Below are 13,874 nucleotides of genomic sequence, written 5' to 3' on the forward strand. Positions count from 1 at the left end.
GATATATTTTTACATCCATCCCCAATTAGGGAGACGCAACGCAGACTGGGTGACTACTTTGTGGAATACCTTCATACAGTCCACAAGCCGGACACCAACCTTCCTGTCACTTGCCATTGCACCTCACAATCTTGCTCCCATGTCCTCATTTCTGCCCTTGACGTGCGGCAATGTTCCAGTGAAACTCAATACAAACTGGAGGAAGAGTACCTCACCTTTTGATTGGGCACTTTACAGCCTTCTGGACTTAACACTGAGTTCAACAACTTCAGCCCATGCTGACATGTGTTTCCTTTCCCCTCCACCACAGGACTTGCTTTTCTTTCACAGAGTGAAATTATTAATTATTATTTTATTCTGTGATTAACTTTTTTTTGCAGCATCTTCAGATTTTAGCGCTACTGTTAACAGTTTCTATGTCCTTGGTATCTTTGCTAAATTTCTCCTGAGCTTCCACAGATCCCTGACCTTCTGGTCTGCTCTAGATAGTCTAACCCCCATCCAGCTGTATGATCATCATATTTCTAAACCTCTTCAGCTTTGAAGAAGAGACAACGGGGGCCCCTTTGAACTAATAACCCAGAGCCGCGGTTAATGCTCTGGGGGACTCGGTTTTGAATCCCACCACAGCAGATGGTGGAAGTTGAAATCAGTGAAAACCTGGAATTAAAAAGTCTAATGGTGATATTGAAACCATTGCTTCGATTGTTGTAAAACTCCATCTGGTCCACGAATGCCATTTAGGTTAAGAAATATGTCCTGGCTGTCATATGGCCACATAAAGCAAACTACTGATTTGTATCAAACCTCTAGAAAGACAAAAAAAGTGAGTGAAAGTAGACAAGTGACCCGGCATCAATCTAGGCACTAGAAAGCGACAATGACATCCCAATCATGTCGATCCTACAGTGTCCTCTTACTGCCATCTGGGAGCTTGTGCCAAGATTGGGACAGCTGTCTCACTGACTAGCTAAGTAACAGCCTGCCATAGGAACAATACGCTACTGACAATGTCCCAGACACCACCCAATCAACATCCCTGGGTATGTTCAGGCCACAGGCAGGGCATATCCCACTGAGGTGGTGGCACAGTGGTATATAGTCAGGAGGGAGTTGACTTGTGAGTCCTCAACATGGGGTCCAGAGCCATGAAGCCTCATGGCATCAGGTCATGCATCAACAAAGTGCTAACCACTGTGCTACCGTACCGGGCGGCACGGTAGCACAGTGGTTAGCACTGCTGCTTCACAGCTCCAGGGACCTGGGTTCGATTCCCGGCTTGGGTCACTGTCTGTGTGGAGTTTGCACATTCTCCTCGTGTCTGCGTGGGTTTCCTCCGGGTGCTCCGGTTTCCTCCCACAGTCCAAAGATGTGCGGGTTAGTTTGATTGGCCATGCTAAAAATTGCCCTTAGTGTCCTGGGATGCGTAGGTTAGAGGGATTAGTGGGTAAATATGTAGAGATATGGGGGTAGGGTCTGGGTGGGATTGTGGTCGGTGCAGACTCGATGGGCCGAATGGCCTTTCTCTGTGCTGTAGGGTTTCTTCTAAGATTTCTTCAACAAGGAAACCGCTTGCTGATTATTCCATGTGCAACCCCCACCCCGACAGCCCTCCTCCACTGATGAATAAGCATTCCTTCATATTGAACTCCATTTCGAGGAAGCACAAGGGTGGCAAGGGCGCAGAGTGTACTCAACAAGAGTCGCTCCATAGCACTACCACTGTCTCAGTCCTGAAGGACATATCCGCTGCAGTTGTTCTGCGGCAGCTGTCGAAGGAACCAACGAAAGGGAAAATATACTTGACCTCATTCTCAGGAACCTGCCAGCTGTCGCTGCATCTGTCCATGACCGTATCACTAGGAGCCACCACCTCACTATCTTTGTGGAAGCGAATCATGTCTTCACATTGAGACTACCCTCCATCATGTTGTGTGGCACTACCACCATGATAAATGGGACAGACGTAGGCTGTGGGTCATCATAAGCAACAGAATTGTACTCAGAACAGTCTTTAACCTCATGACCCGACATATCCTCCACTAGAGCATTACCACCAAGCTGGCAGAACAACACTTGTTCAATGAAGAGTGTATGAGGGCATACCAGGAACATCACAAGGCCTACCTCAGAAAATGACGTATCAATCTAGTGAAGCTACGACATCGCACCATTTTCATGCCAAACAGTAGAAGCAGCAATTAATATGGAGATAAGTGATTCCAGAACCAATGGATCAGATCTAAGTAAGGCAGCCCGACCCACACAGAGTCAGGAATCGTTGTGGAGAATTAAATGACACAGTGGGGGAGGAGGCTTCACCAACATCCCCATCCTTAATGATCCCCATCCCAGGACATCTGTGCAAAATATAAGGCTGACGCATTCACAACAATCTTCAGCCAGTACTGCTGAGTGGATAATCCATCTTGGCATCCTCCGGAGGTCCCCAACATCACAGATACTAGTCTTCAGCCAAATCGATTCACTTCATGTGATATGAAGAAAGGGCTGAAGGCACTGGATAATGCAAACGCTATTGGCCCTGACAATATTCCAGTCCTGAAGATTGTGCTCCAGAACCTGTCGCTCCCCGAACCAAGCTGTCCCAGCAAAGTTACAACTCTGGCATCAACCCGACAATGTGGAAAATTGTCATAGTATGTCCTGTGCATAATATGCAGGATAAATTCACCCAAATCAAGTACTGCCCTAATAATGTGCTCTCAATTATCAGCAAAATGTTCAACAGTGCTATCAGGCAGCACTTGCTTAGCAATAACCTGATTGATGTTCCGCGAGGTTCACTCAGCTCCTGATCTCATTACAGCCTTGGCTCAAACATGGGAGATGGGGGAGATACTAAATGGTTTTTTTGCATCCGTATTTACTGAGGAAACGGGCATGGAGTCTACGGAAATAGGGCAAACAGGTAGGGAGGTCATTGAACCTTTACAGATTAAAGGGGAGGTGGTGCTCGCTGTCTTGAGGCAAATCAGAGTGGATAAATCCCCAGGACCGGACAGGGTATTCCCACGGACCTTGAGGGAAGCTAGTGTTGAACTGGCAGACATATGTAAAATGTCAGTATTCACGGGGGAGGTGCCGGGTGATTGGAGGGTGGCTCATGTTGTTCCATTGTTTAAAAAAGGTTCCAAAAGAAATCCGGGAAATTATAGGCCAGTAAGTTTGACGTCGGTGGTGGGCAAGTTATTGGAAGGTGTGATAAGGGATAGGATCTACAAATATTTGGATAGACAGGGACGTATTAGGGAGAGTCAATATGGCTTTGTGCATGGTAGGTCATGTTTGACCAATCTATTAGAGTTTTCTGAGGAGGTTACCAGGAAAGTGGATGAAGGGAAGGTGGTGGATGTTGTCTACCTGGATTTCAGCAAGGCCTTTGACAAGGTCCCTCATGGGAGGTTATTTAGGAAGGTTCAGTCGCTAGGTATACATGGGGAGGTAGTAAATTGGATTAGACACTGGCTCAATGGAAGAAGCCAGAGAGTGGTTGTGGAGGATTGCCTCTCTGAGTGGAGGCCTGTGACTCGTGGTGTGCCGCAGGGATCGGTGTTGGGTCCATTGTTGTTTGTCATCTATATCAATGATCTGGATGATAATGTGGTAAATTGGATCAGCAAATTTGCTGATGATACAAAGATTGGAGGTGTAGTGGACAGTGAGGAAGGTTTTCAAAGCTTGCAGAGGGATTTGGACCAACTAGAAAAATGGGCTGAAAAATGGAAAATGGAATTTAAAGCAGACAAGTGTGAGATATTGCACTTTGGAAAGACAAACCAAAGAAGAACGTACAGGGTAAATGTAGGACTCTGAAGAGTGCAGTTGAACAGAGGGATCTGGGAATACAGGTACAGAATTCCCTAAAAGTGATGTCATAGGGGGATAGGGTTGTAAAGAGTGCCTTTGGTACATTGGCCTTTATAAATCGGAGTATCGAGTATAAAAGTTGGAGTGTTATGGTAAGGTTATATAAGGCATTGGTGAGGCCGAATTTAGAGTATTGTGTACAGTTTTGGTCACCTAGTTACAGGAAGGATGTAAATAAGGTTGAAAGAGTGCAGAGAAGGTTCACAAGGATGTTGCCGGGACTTGAGAAGGTGAGTTACAGAGAGAGATTGAATAGGTTGGGACTTTATTCCCTGGAGCGTCGAAGAATGAGGGGAGATTTGATAGATGTGTACAAGATTTTGATGCGTATAGATAGAGTGAATGCAAGCAGGCTTTTTCCACTGAGGCGAGGGGAGAAAAAAACCAGGGGGCATGGGTTGAGGGTGAAAGGAGAAAAGTTTAAAGGGAATATTCGGGGGGTGGCTTCTTCACGCAGAGAGTGGTGGGAGTGTGGAATGAGCTACCGGATAAAGTGGTACATGCTTTTAACATTTAAGAAAAACTTGGACGGGTTCATGGATGAGAGGGGTGTGGAGGGATATGGTCCAAGTGCTGGTCAGTGGGACTAGGCAAAAAATGGTTCGGCACAGACAAGAAGGGCCAAAAGGCCTGTTTCTGAGCTGTAATTTTCTATGGTTCTATGGACAAAAGATCTGAACTTGAGGGGTGAGGTGAGAGTGACTGCTCTTCACAACTAGGGAACATTTGGCCAAGCATGGAATCAATGAATGCTTGCAAAACTGGAGTCAATTGACATCAGAAGGAAAACAGTCAACAGGCTGGAGTCGCGTCTAGCACAAAGGTAGATGTTTGTGGTGTTCGGAGGTCAATCCTCTCAGTCGCAGACATCATTGCAGGAAATTCACAGGGTAGTAACCTGGACCCAACTATCTTCAGCTGCTTTATCAATAACCTTCCTCCCATTATAAGATCAGAAGTGGGGATGTTTGCTGATGAGTGCACAATACTCAATAATCCATATCCAAATGCGCAAGAACTGGACAATTTCCAGGCTTGGGCTGACAAGTAGCAGGTAACATTCACGACACACAAGTCCCAGGTAATGGGCCATCTCCAACTAGAGAAAATCTAATCATCACCTCTTAATATTCAATGGCCACCACTGAATCCCTCACATTCAACACTTGAATAATACCATTGACCAGGAACTGAACTGGACGAGGCATATCAATACTGTGGCTGCTACAAGAACATGTCAGAGAGTAGGAATCCTGCGGCGAGTAACTCACTTTCCCATTCCTCAAAGCCTGTCCACAATGTACAAGACAAATATCAGGATTGTAATGGAATACGCTCCATTTACCTGGATGAGTGCAGCTCCAACAACACTCAAGAAGTTGAACACCATGCAATGCAAAGACGGCGGCTTGATTGGCATCCATTACACAAACATTCAATCCCCCCAACATCTACCAACAGTGGCAACAGTGCGCACCATCTGCACCAGATGCAATGTGTCACCAAGGCTCCTTATATAGCAGTCAGGACCGCTACAAAGGGCAGCAGATACATGGATACACCAGCATCTGGGATCTGAAACACCCACTTGAGCCAGGCAAGACTTTGGTTTAATATCTGACCAGATTGATTGAGTTGGTCAGAGGAAGGTACGAACAGGAGTGGTCCATTCAGCCCCTCGTATCTTCTTTGTCTTTCCAGGAAGATCACATCTGATATTAGCTCAACTTCATTTACCCAGCTTAGCCCCAATATCCCTTGATACTCTGGAAAGCTCCAATTGTCCCAGTATACACAGGCTTTGGGTTCAGAGAATTCCACATTTTTCCTACACCAAAGGTAGACCTTTCATCAGTGTTCGGAAACTTGAAACATTAAATTTATTTCTTTCCACAGATCCTGCTTGATCTGCTGAGTATTTCAAGCATTTTTGTTTTTAATTTCAGATTTCCAGCTCCCACAGTATTTTGCTTTTGTTCCTGTGTCATGGAGTTAGCTGGGAGGAACCACCCACAACAGAAAACCCATTGCATCATCTCCCTAGACATGCTGGACAAAGAAACATTCCAGAAACAGGTGGGAAACTGCCTGGGCTCCAGTGGTAGGTGTCAGTTGTTGTTCAGTGGTAGCGCCCTTATCACTGAGTGAGAAGGGTGTGGGATCGAGTCCCACTCCACAGACTCCAGCACATAGACTGGAGGGATATTGCTGAAGTCAAATTGGCTCAGGGACGCCAGCGGGTGGAGAAATAAACCATTACAATACAAATATTTCGATCTTTGCTTTCGAGCGATAGATCCAATATTACAGTTCCTTTCCCTCTAAAGATCTTTGGCTGATGTGAACTGTAGAGAAGTAGCAGGGTAAATGCTGGAGTCTATTATAAAACATCTGATAACAGGACATTTAGAAAATATCAATGGGATTAGACAAAGTCAACCTGCATTTATGAAAGGGAAATGTTTGACAAACCTAATGGATTTTTCTGAAGATGTGACAACAGAATAAAAGAGGCAGAACCAGTGAAGTGGTGTATTTGGATTTTCAGAAAGCTTTTGATGCGTTTCTACAAGAGAAGTTAGTGTGCAAAATTAAAGCACATGGATAAGGAGTAATATGTTGGCATGGGTTGATAATTGGTTAGCAGACAGGAAGTCAGAATAAATTAAGGGCGGCACGGTAGCACAGTGGTTAGCACTACTGCTTCACAGCTCCAGGGATGTGGGTTCGATTCCCGGCTTGGGTCACTGTCTGTGTGGAGTTTGCACATTCTCCTCGTGTCTGCGTGGGTTTCCTCCGGGTGCTCCGGTTTCCTCCCACAGTCCAAAGATGTGCGGGTTACGTTGATTGGCCAGGTTAAAAATTGCCCCTTAGAGTCCTGGGATGCGTAGGTTAGAGGGATTAGCGGGTAAAATATGTGGGGGTAGGGCCTGGGTGGGATTGTGGTCGGTGCAGACTCGATGGGCCGAATGGCCTCCTTCTGCACTGTAGGGTTTCTATGATTTCTATGATTCTATGAAATTGGTGTGTATTGCAGTTCCAGGCAGTGACTAGCTGAGTCCCGCAGGGATCAGTGCTTGGGGCCCAGCTATTCACAATCTATATCAATGATTTGGAGAAGGGACCCAGATGTAATATTTTGGTCAATGGTTTGTAGAAGGATCATTTAGCTCCGAAATTTAACTCTTTTCCTCTCCACAAAAGCTGTCAGATCTGCTGAGTTTATCCAGCATTTTCTGTTTTTATTTCAAATATAAATATTCCAAGTTTGCTGACAACATGAAACTTGGTGGGAGTGAGTGGCGAGGAGGATGTTAAAAGGCTTCATGGCGATTGAGACAAGTTGAGTGAGTGGGCAAATCCATAGCAGATCTATAATAACGTAGATAAGTATGAAGTTATCTACTTTGGGAGAAAAAGGAAGAGTATTATTTAAATAATGATATATTGGGAAATGATAGACAAAGGGACCTGGGTGTATACCAATCATTGAAAGCAAGCATGCAGGTGCAGCAAGCAGTTAGGAAAGCAAATGGGGGCTTGAGTAAAGGAGCAAGGATGTCTTACTGCAGCTTGGCGAGACCACACCTGGAATGTTGTGTACAATTTTGGTCTCTTTACCGAAGTAATAACATACTTGTCATGGAGGAAGTGCAGTGAAGGTTCACTGATTGATTCCCGGGATGGCAGGATTGTTTTACGAGGAGAGATTGGATCGACTAGTCATGTCTTCACAGGAGATAAGAAGTTTGAGAGGGGATCTCATTGAAACAATCAAAATTCTGGCTGGGCTGGGCAGTTGGATGTAGGGATGTTATTTTCTCTGGCTGTGTGTATATCACAACAGTTCACAGTCTCAGGATCTGAGGTTGGCCATTTAGGACTGAGATGAGAAGAAACATCTTTATTCAGAGCGTGGAATTCTCTACCACAGAAGGCGTGGATGCCAAATCACTGAAAATATTTGAGAAGGAAATAGTTAGATTTCTACACTCTGAAGGCATCACGGGTTATGGGAGGAGGTGGGAGTATGATTTCGAGAGGAGGATCAACCAAGATCAAATTAAATGGCAGAGCAGGCTCGAATGACCTACTCCTGCTCCCAGTTTCTAAGCCTTTTTCAGACCTCACATGAAGATTTGTGTGCCTTGCTCATCTGCCTATGGATGGCAGTAGACCTCACATGAAGGTTTAGCAACCAAATTTCAACAGACATCATTGAAGGATTGGGGTTTAAGAGCATGAGGAGAGAAAGAAAGAGGGTAGAATGGGCCTGTGTACTGGACAGTGTTGTGAAGTGACAGGCTATCGATGTGAAGCATCAGCAGCAATAACAAGCCTCTGTAGGGCCCATGCAGGAAAGACGTTTATCTTTGCTGCGGGAGCCAGAATGGCAGATCGCAGTCTCACATTTAACCTCAGGCCATAGAGGACTCAGACATATAGGGGTCTCTGCGGTTGGAGGTTCTGGAGTGGTTGCACCTCAGGAACACAGTGCAGGTGAGGGACTCTCAGTGAATGGACTACAAAGTTACTTCAAGACATTGGCTTGACGAAGATATCAATGGATATGGGTTTACGTTGTATAAATATGATGTTCATATTCCTGCCCCTGATTGTCAATGGTATGTTGTACCAATGACAATCGGGGCAGGAATATGAACATCCCTCATCAATCTGCATGGAGCAGCGATCTCAAATGGTCAAATGTTGTTCTCATGCTGCTCCCTGTGGGCCCATCTATCTGGTTCTGCCTGAAAGAGCTCTTCTGCCAGTTCCCATTGGGAGCAGGTGTCAGGGTAACATGTGTATCCCTGGTGAGTTTAGATTTGATATTGTTTCCAAGCTGCTGTACACACGGACTTTGTGAGTGTATGGGTGACACCACAATTCTCCTGACAGGTGTCTGAGGTTTTGGGGGAACAGAGCGCTGTGCAGGTCCTAATGCGTGCATTTAGCATCAGGACTCTGTATTTTAACACAGTTTGGTGCAGGAAAAGGATCAAACCCACAGCAGGGAAGACAGTAACTCATGAAATTTAATTCTGCTCTCATAATTCAAGGTACATGAGATGAAAATAATGTCAGTAAATAAGTAAAAAATATCTTGAGGCCGTCCAGCCAGCAAAGGATAGAAAACAAATCAACAAATGTATCAGCAGCTTACTCTGTCTGGAATCTGGGAGCTATCAGATTGACATGGGCATGTCTGCCACATCATTCCCCTGGGATAGACTCTGCATGTGGCTCAGTGACATCCTGGCCCCTGGGAGATCCACCCCCTTCATTACCCTAATCACAGGAGACATCGCGCTCCCTCAGGAAAGACATTCCCCCCTCTGTAGCACAAGGTTGTGCAGGGTGCAGCAGACAATGATGATCTGGGACATTCTCTGTGGTGACTATTGGAGAGCCCTGCCTGAGCGTCTCAAACATCTGAACCTCATCTTTAGGACGCCCGGTTGACTCCACAATCTGGAACCTGGTGGAGGGATGTGCATTATGATAGTTTCCTCAGCAGCATTCTGCGAAAAATGAACTGGTGTCTTCATCCATGTTTTCTGGCGCTGTTCCTTCTCCCGGCTCAACCAGCCCTATAATATCCGAAGTCCTTCAAAACCCAGTAATGCCTGGGAATTGCTTAGATTTTCTGCATCATGAGATGCTCCTGCGGTCAGACCAATGATCGCCATTTTTGAGGCTCCGCTGCTGCTTGCTGCTCAGGCCATTGATCCTCCTGACTCTGTACCAATCTGCGACAGACCCTCCTTCTCTCCATCTGGATGACAGCCAGTACCAAGGCAGGGTTGCCTGCATCTTCCATCATCAACATCACAGCAAATCTGTGAATAAATGCATTGAAATAATAAATTTAGTGACCACACCCTTTACAAATTTCCCTCCAATTCAAAACCTGCAGGCCAGTGTGAAGCCCTTTGCCTGGGTTCCGTTCAGACAGAACATTGCCACCTGACTCATTCTAGATGAATGACATCTTGGAGAACCAGAGATGGGTGTTCCTCCTGTTCATACATGAATGTACAGGGAGATATTGCTCTTTGACCAGGGTGATGAGAGCATTGTGTGAGTAGCCTTCCTCTGACACTATCCTGTTTGACTCCACTACCCCGAGGCTTTACAGAGAGACCATTGCCTTGGCATTATAGACAGACTGAACATGAGCCCTTGTCAGGAATGATCATTACCCAGGTGGCTGGAGGTTTTGTCACGAGTTGCCTGCCAACCTCCAGCCATGCCTCTTGGAGGCATCCACCTCCCTCCTTCCCTCAAAAAGATCAAGGCACTGACGGACAGGGTCCACAGTAATGGCGATCATTGGTCTGACCGCAGGAGCATTTCATGACACAGATAATTTAAGCAATTCCCAGTTACTTCTGTTGTGGGCAAAGTTTTGGAAAGGATTATAAGAGATAGGATTTATAATCACCTAGAAAGGAATAATTTGATTAGGAATAGTCAGCACGGTTTTGTGAAGGGTAGGTCGTGCCTCACAAACCTTATTGAGTTCTTTGAGAAGGTGACCAAAGAGGTGGATGAGGGTAAAGCGGTTGATGTGGTGTATATGGATTGCAGCAAAGCATTTGATAAGGTTCCCCATGGTAAGCTTTTGCAGAAAATACGGACACATGGGATTGAAGGTGATTTAGTGGTTTGGATCAGGAATTGGTTAGCTGTAAGAAAACAAAGGGTGGTGGTTGATGGGAAATATTCATCCTGGAGTCCAGTTACTAGTGGTGTACCACAAGGATCTGTTTTGGGGCCACTGCTGTGTGTCGTTTTTATTAATGACCTGGATAAGGGCGTAGAAGGATGGATTAGTAAATTTGCGGATGACACTAAAGTGGGTGGAGTTGTAGACAGTGCGGAGGGAAGTGGCAGGTTACAGAGGGGCATAGATAAGCTGCAGAGCTGGGCTGAGAGGTGGCAAATGCAGTTTAATGCGGAAAAGTGTGAGGTGATTCACTTTGGAAGGAGTAACAGGAATACAGAGCACTGGGCTAATGGCAAGATACTTGGTAGTGTGGATGAACAGAGGGATCTGGGTGTCCATGTGCATAGATCCTGAAAGTTGGCACCCAGGTTGATAGGGTTGTTAAGAAGGTGTACGGTGTGTTAGCTTTTATTGGTAGAGGGATTGAGTTTTGGAGCCAGGAGGTCATGCTGCAACTATACAAAACTCTGGTGCGGCCGCACTTGGAGTATTGCTTCCAGTTCTGGTCGCCGCATTATAGGAAAGATAGAAACATAGAAAAGCTACAGCACAAAACAGGCCCTTTGGCCTCACAAATTGTGCCGAACATATCCCTACTTTTTAGGCCTGATTTACCAGGATGTTGCCTGGTATGGTGGGAAAATCGTATGAGGAAAGGCTGAGGGGCTTGAGGTTGTTTTCGTGAGAGAGAAGGTGGTTAAGAGGTGACTTAATAGAGGCATACAAGATGATCAGAGGATTAGATAGGGTGGATAGTGAGAGCCTTTTTCCTCGGATGGTGATGGCTAACACGAGGGGACATAGCTTTAAATTGAGGGGTGAGAGATATAGGACAGATGTTAGAGGTAGGTTCTTTACTCAGAGAGTAGTAAGGGCCTGCCTGCAGCAGTAGTGGACTCGTCAATATTCAGAGCATTCAAATGGTTATTGGATAAACATATAGATGATATTGGAATAGTGTAGATTAGATGGGCTTTAGATGGGTTTCACTCGTCGGCGCAACATTGAAGGCTGAAGGGCCTGTACTGCGCTGTTCTGTTCATCCCAGAATTCAGTCTAATGAGCCTTCACTGCACTCCCTCCGTGACACTCCCTGCTATGTCCTTCCTTCGGAGAGGTGAACAAAACTGTACACAATACTCACCATGGCCCCAATCAACTGCACTCAGACCTCTTTACTTTTCTGCTCCAATCACTTTGTAATAAAGACGAAGATACCATTTACCTTCCTCATTGTTTGCTGCACTCTGACTGACAGGCGCTTTGACCAAAAGAGAAAATGCTGGAAAATCTTAGCAGGTCTGGCAGCATTTGTAAGGAGAGAAAAGAGCTGATGTTTCCAGTCCAGATGACCCTTTGTCAAACAGGCGTGGCTTTTGCTACCAAATAAACCTGTTGGACTTTAACCTGGTGTTGTTAAACTTCTTCCTTTGTCAAAGCCGAGCGGAAACCGGTGTTCCTCGCTCAGAGTGACAGGGGAATCCACCCACTCCGCATCCAGTTCACTGGAAAACCCGCCTCCTTCATCTGGGTGACATGGGCTCGGACCAATCCGCTTACAGGGTTTCCAGACGCCCGCCTCCCTCACCATGTGTGACAGACAGACCCCTGCCAATCCGCTCACCCATTTCCCGGAAACCCGCCTCCCTCACTCTGTGTGACATCAATCCACTTCCCCAATCCGGGTCACCCGCTCCCTCAATGGAAATAACAGTCACACCGACCAATCGGCTTCTCCTTTCCCCGGAATCCCGCCTTTACCCTGAATGAGAGGCTCTCTGACCAATCCACTTACAGAGTTCTAAAACCCCGCCTCCCTCAATCTAACTGACAGGGGTTTTGACCAATCGGCTTCCCTATGCCAGGAAAGCCCGCCTCTCCTCTGATTGCCAAACGCACAGAACAATTGGATTTCACAGTGGCCTCCCTCATTGTAAATGGCCGCCACACTGTCCAATCGGCATCTCGATACCTCGGAAACCCGCACCCTCACTCTGAGTGACAGAATGTCTGACCAATCCGTTTCCGAGTTCCAGGATCCCGCCCCTTAATCTGAATGAAAGGAGCGACGGCCAATGCACTTCCCCATTCCCCTGAGGGCCGCCCCTTCACTCTGAATGACAGGCTTCCTGACCAATCCACTTACGGATTCACCGACGTCCCGCTCCCGTACCGCTTTATGACGTTCCGGAAGCATGTCTGCCTCACGCAGAGTGACAGTAGCGCCAACCAATCATCTTCCACCGCTCTGGAAACCCGCCCACCGCCCTCTGACTGAGATGGGGTTTGCCCCATCGACTTTCAGAGTCCCCGGAAAACGGCATTTACTCGCTCAGAGTGACAGAGACCCCAGCCAATCCCCTTCCAAGGCTTTGGAAACGCACCTCCCTACATCAGAGTGACAGGAGCTCCGGCCAATCGGCTTCTGTATTCCCCGGAATCCCGCCGCCCTCAGAGTGACAGGAGCTCCGGCCAATCGGCTTCTCCATTCCCCGGAATCCCGCCCCCTCACTCAGTGACGACACAAACAACATCTTGATTTTCTGCTTCTTGGATTTAATGATGGACTGTGGAATCTTTGAGAAAAGCTGTTTCTATTCCAGTGGTGTGGTAAACCACTGTTGAGTGTATTGCCTGCGTGTGTGTGTGTGTGACAGGCCTGGACACGCCCCTGCCGGCCCTGCCTGAGACTCCTCCCCCCCAGTCCAGATAAAAAGGTGACGACTCCCAACCCCCTCCCTCAGTCGCCGGACCAGTTCACCAGCATGGGTGTGCTCCAAGTCTTTTGTGAATAAAAGCCTATTTGTTCTTGCGTACTAACTAATCTTCGCCTAATTGATAGTGCATCAATTTTATTCACAAAATTTTTGGGATGGAGCAGATATTAAAACCCGATAAACTAGAATTAGATCCTCAAGCCGTCGGAGCCTCGAACAGCTTCGATCACTGGCTGCAATGTTTTGAAACTTTCCTCTCCGCCTCCGTCGTCCGGACCGAGGCCGACAAGCTCCATGTGCTCCACGCCCGGGTAAGAGATCAGGTATTCTCGATGATCAGAGACGCTGAAACATATGAGGATGCAATCGAACTTTTAAAAGGCCAGTACAGCAAACAGACTAATGTGATCTACGCCAGACATCTTCTGGCGACTCGCAGACAACAGCCAGGAGAATCGGGCGACCAATTCCTGGGTGCGTTGCGAGCACTTGGCAGGGCCTGCAACTGCAAGGCCGTAACAGCCACCCAAAAT

At 46.7% G+C, this 13,874-nt stretch overlaps 2 protein-coding genes across 2 annotated transcripts in view; both read right to left on the reverse strand.

Annotated features, from left to right (window-relative positions):
• Window positions 1-13,874, reverse strand: part of LOC144496776 (zinc-binding protein A33-like) — a 77,780-nt gene that overhangs the window by 39,453 nt on the left and 24,453 nt on the right. The gene's annotated exons all lie outside the window — the stretch shown is intronic.
• LOC144496773 (zinc-binding protein A33-like) overlaps window positions 8,913-13,874 on the reverse strand; it is a 41,713-nt gene continuing 36,751 nt past the window's right edge. The window contains exon 12 of the mRNA XM_078217308.1: window positions 8,913-9,734. Coding sequence (XP_078073434.1) covers window positions 9,566-9,734 — 169 coding nt within the window. The 3' untranslated portion in view covers window positions 8,913-9,565. The remainder of the gene's footprint in view (window positions 9,735-13,874) is intronic.

Source organism: Mustelus asterias, chromosome 8 (genome assembly GCF_964213995.1).
Source record: "Mustelus asterias chromosome 8, sMusAst1.hap1.1, whole genome shotgun sequence".
Taxonomy (NCBI): Eukaryota; Metazoa; Chordata; class Chondrichthyes; order Carcharhiniformes; family Triakidae; genus Mustelus; species Mustelus asterias.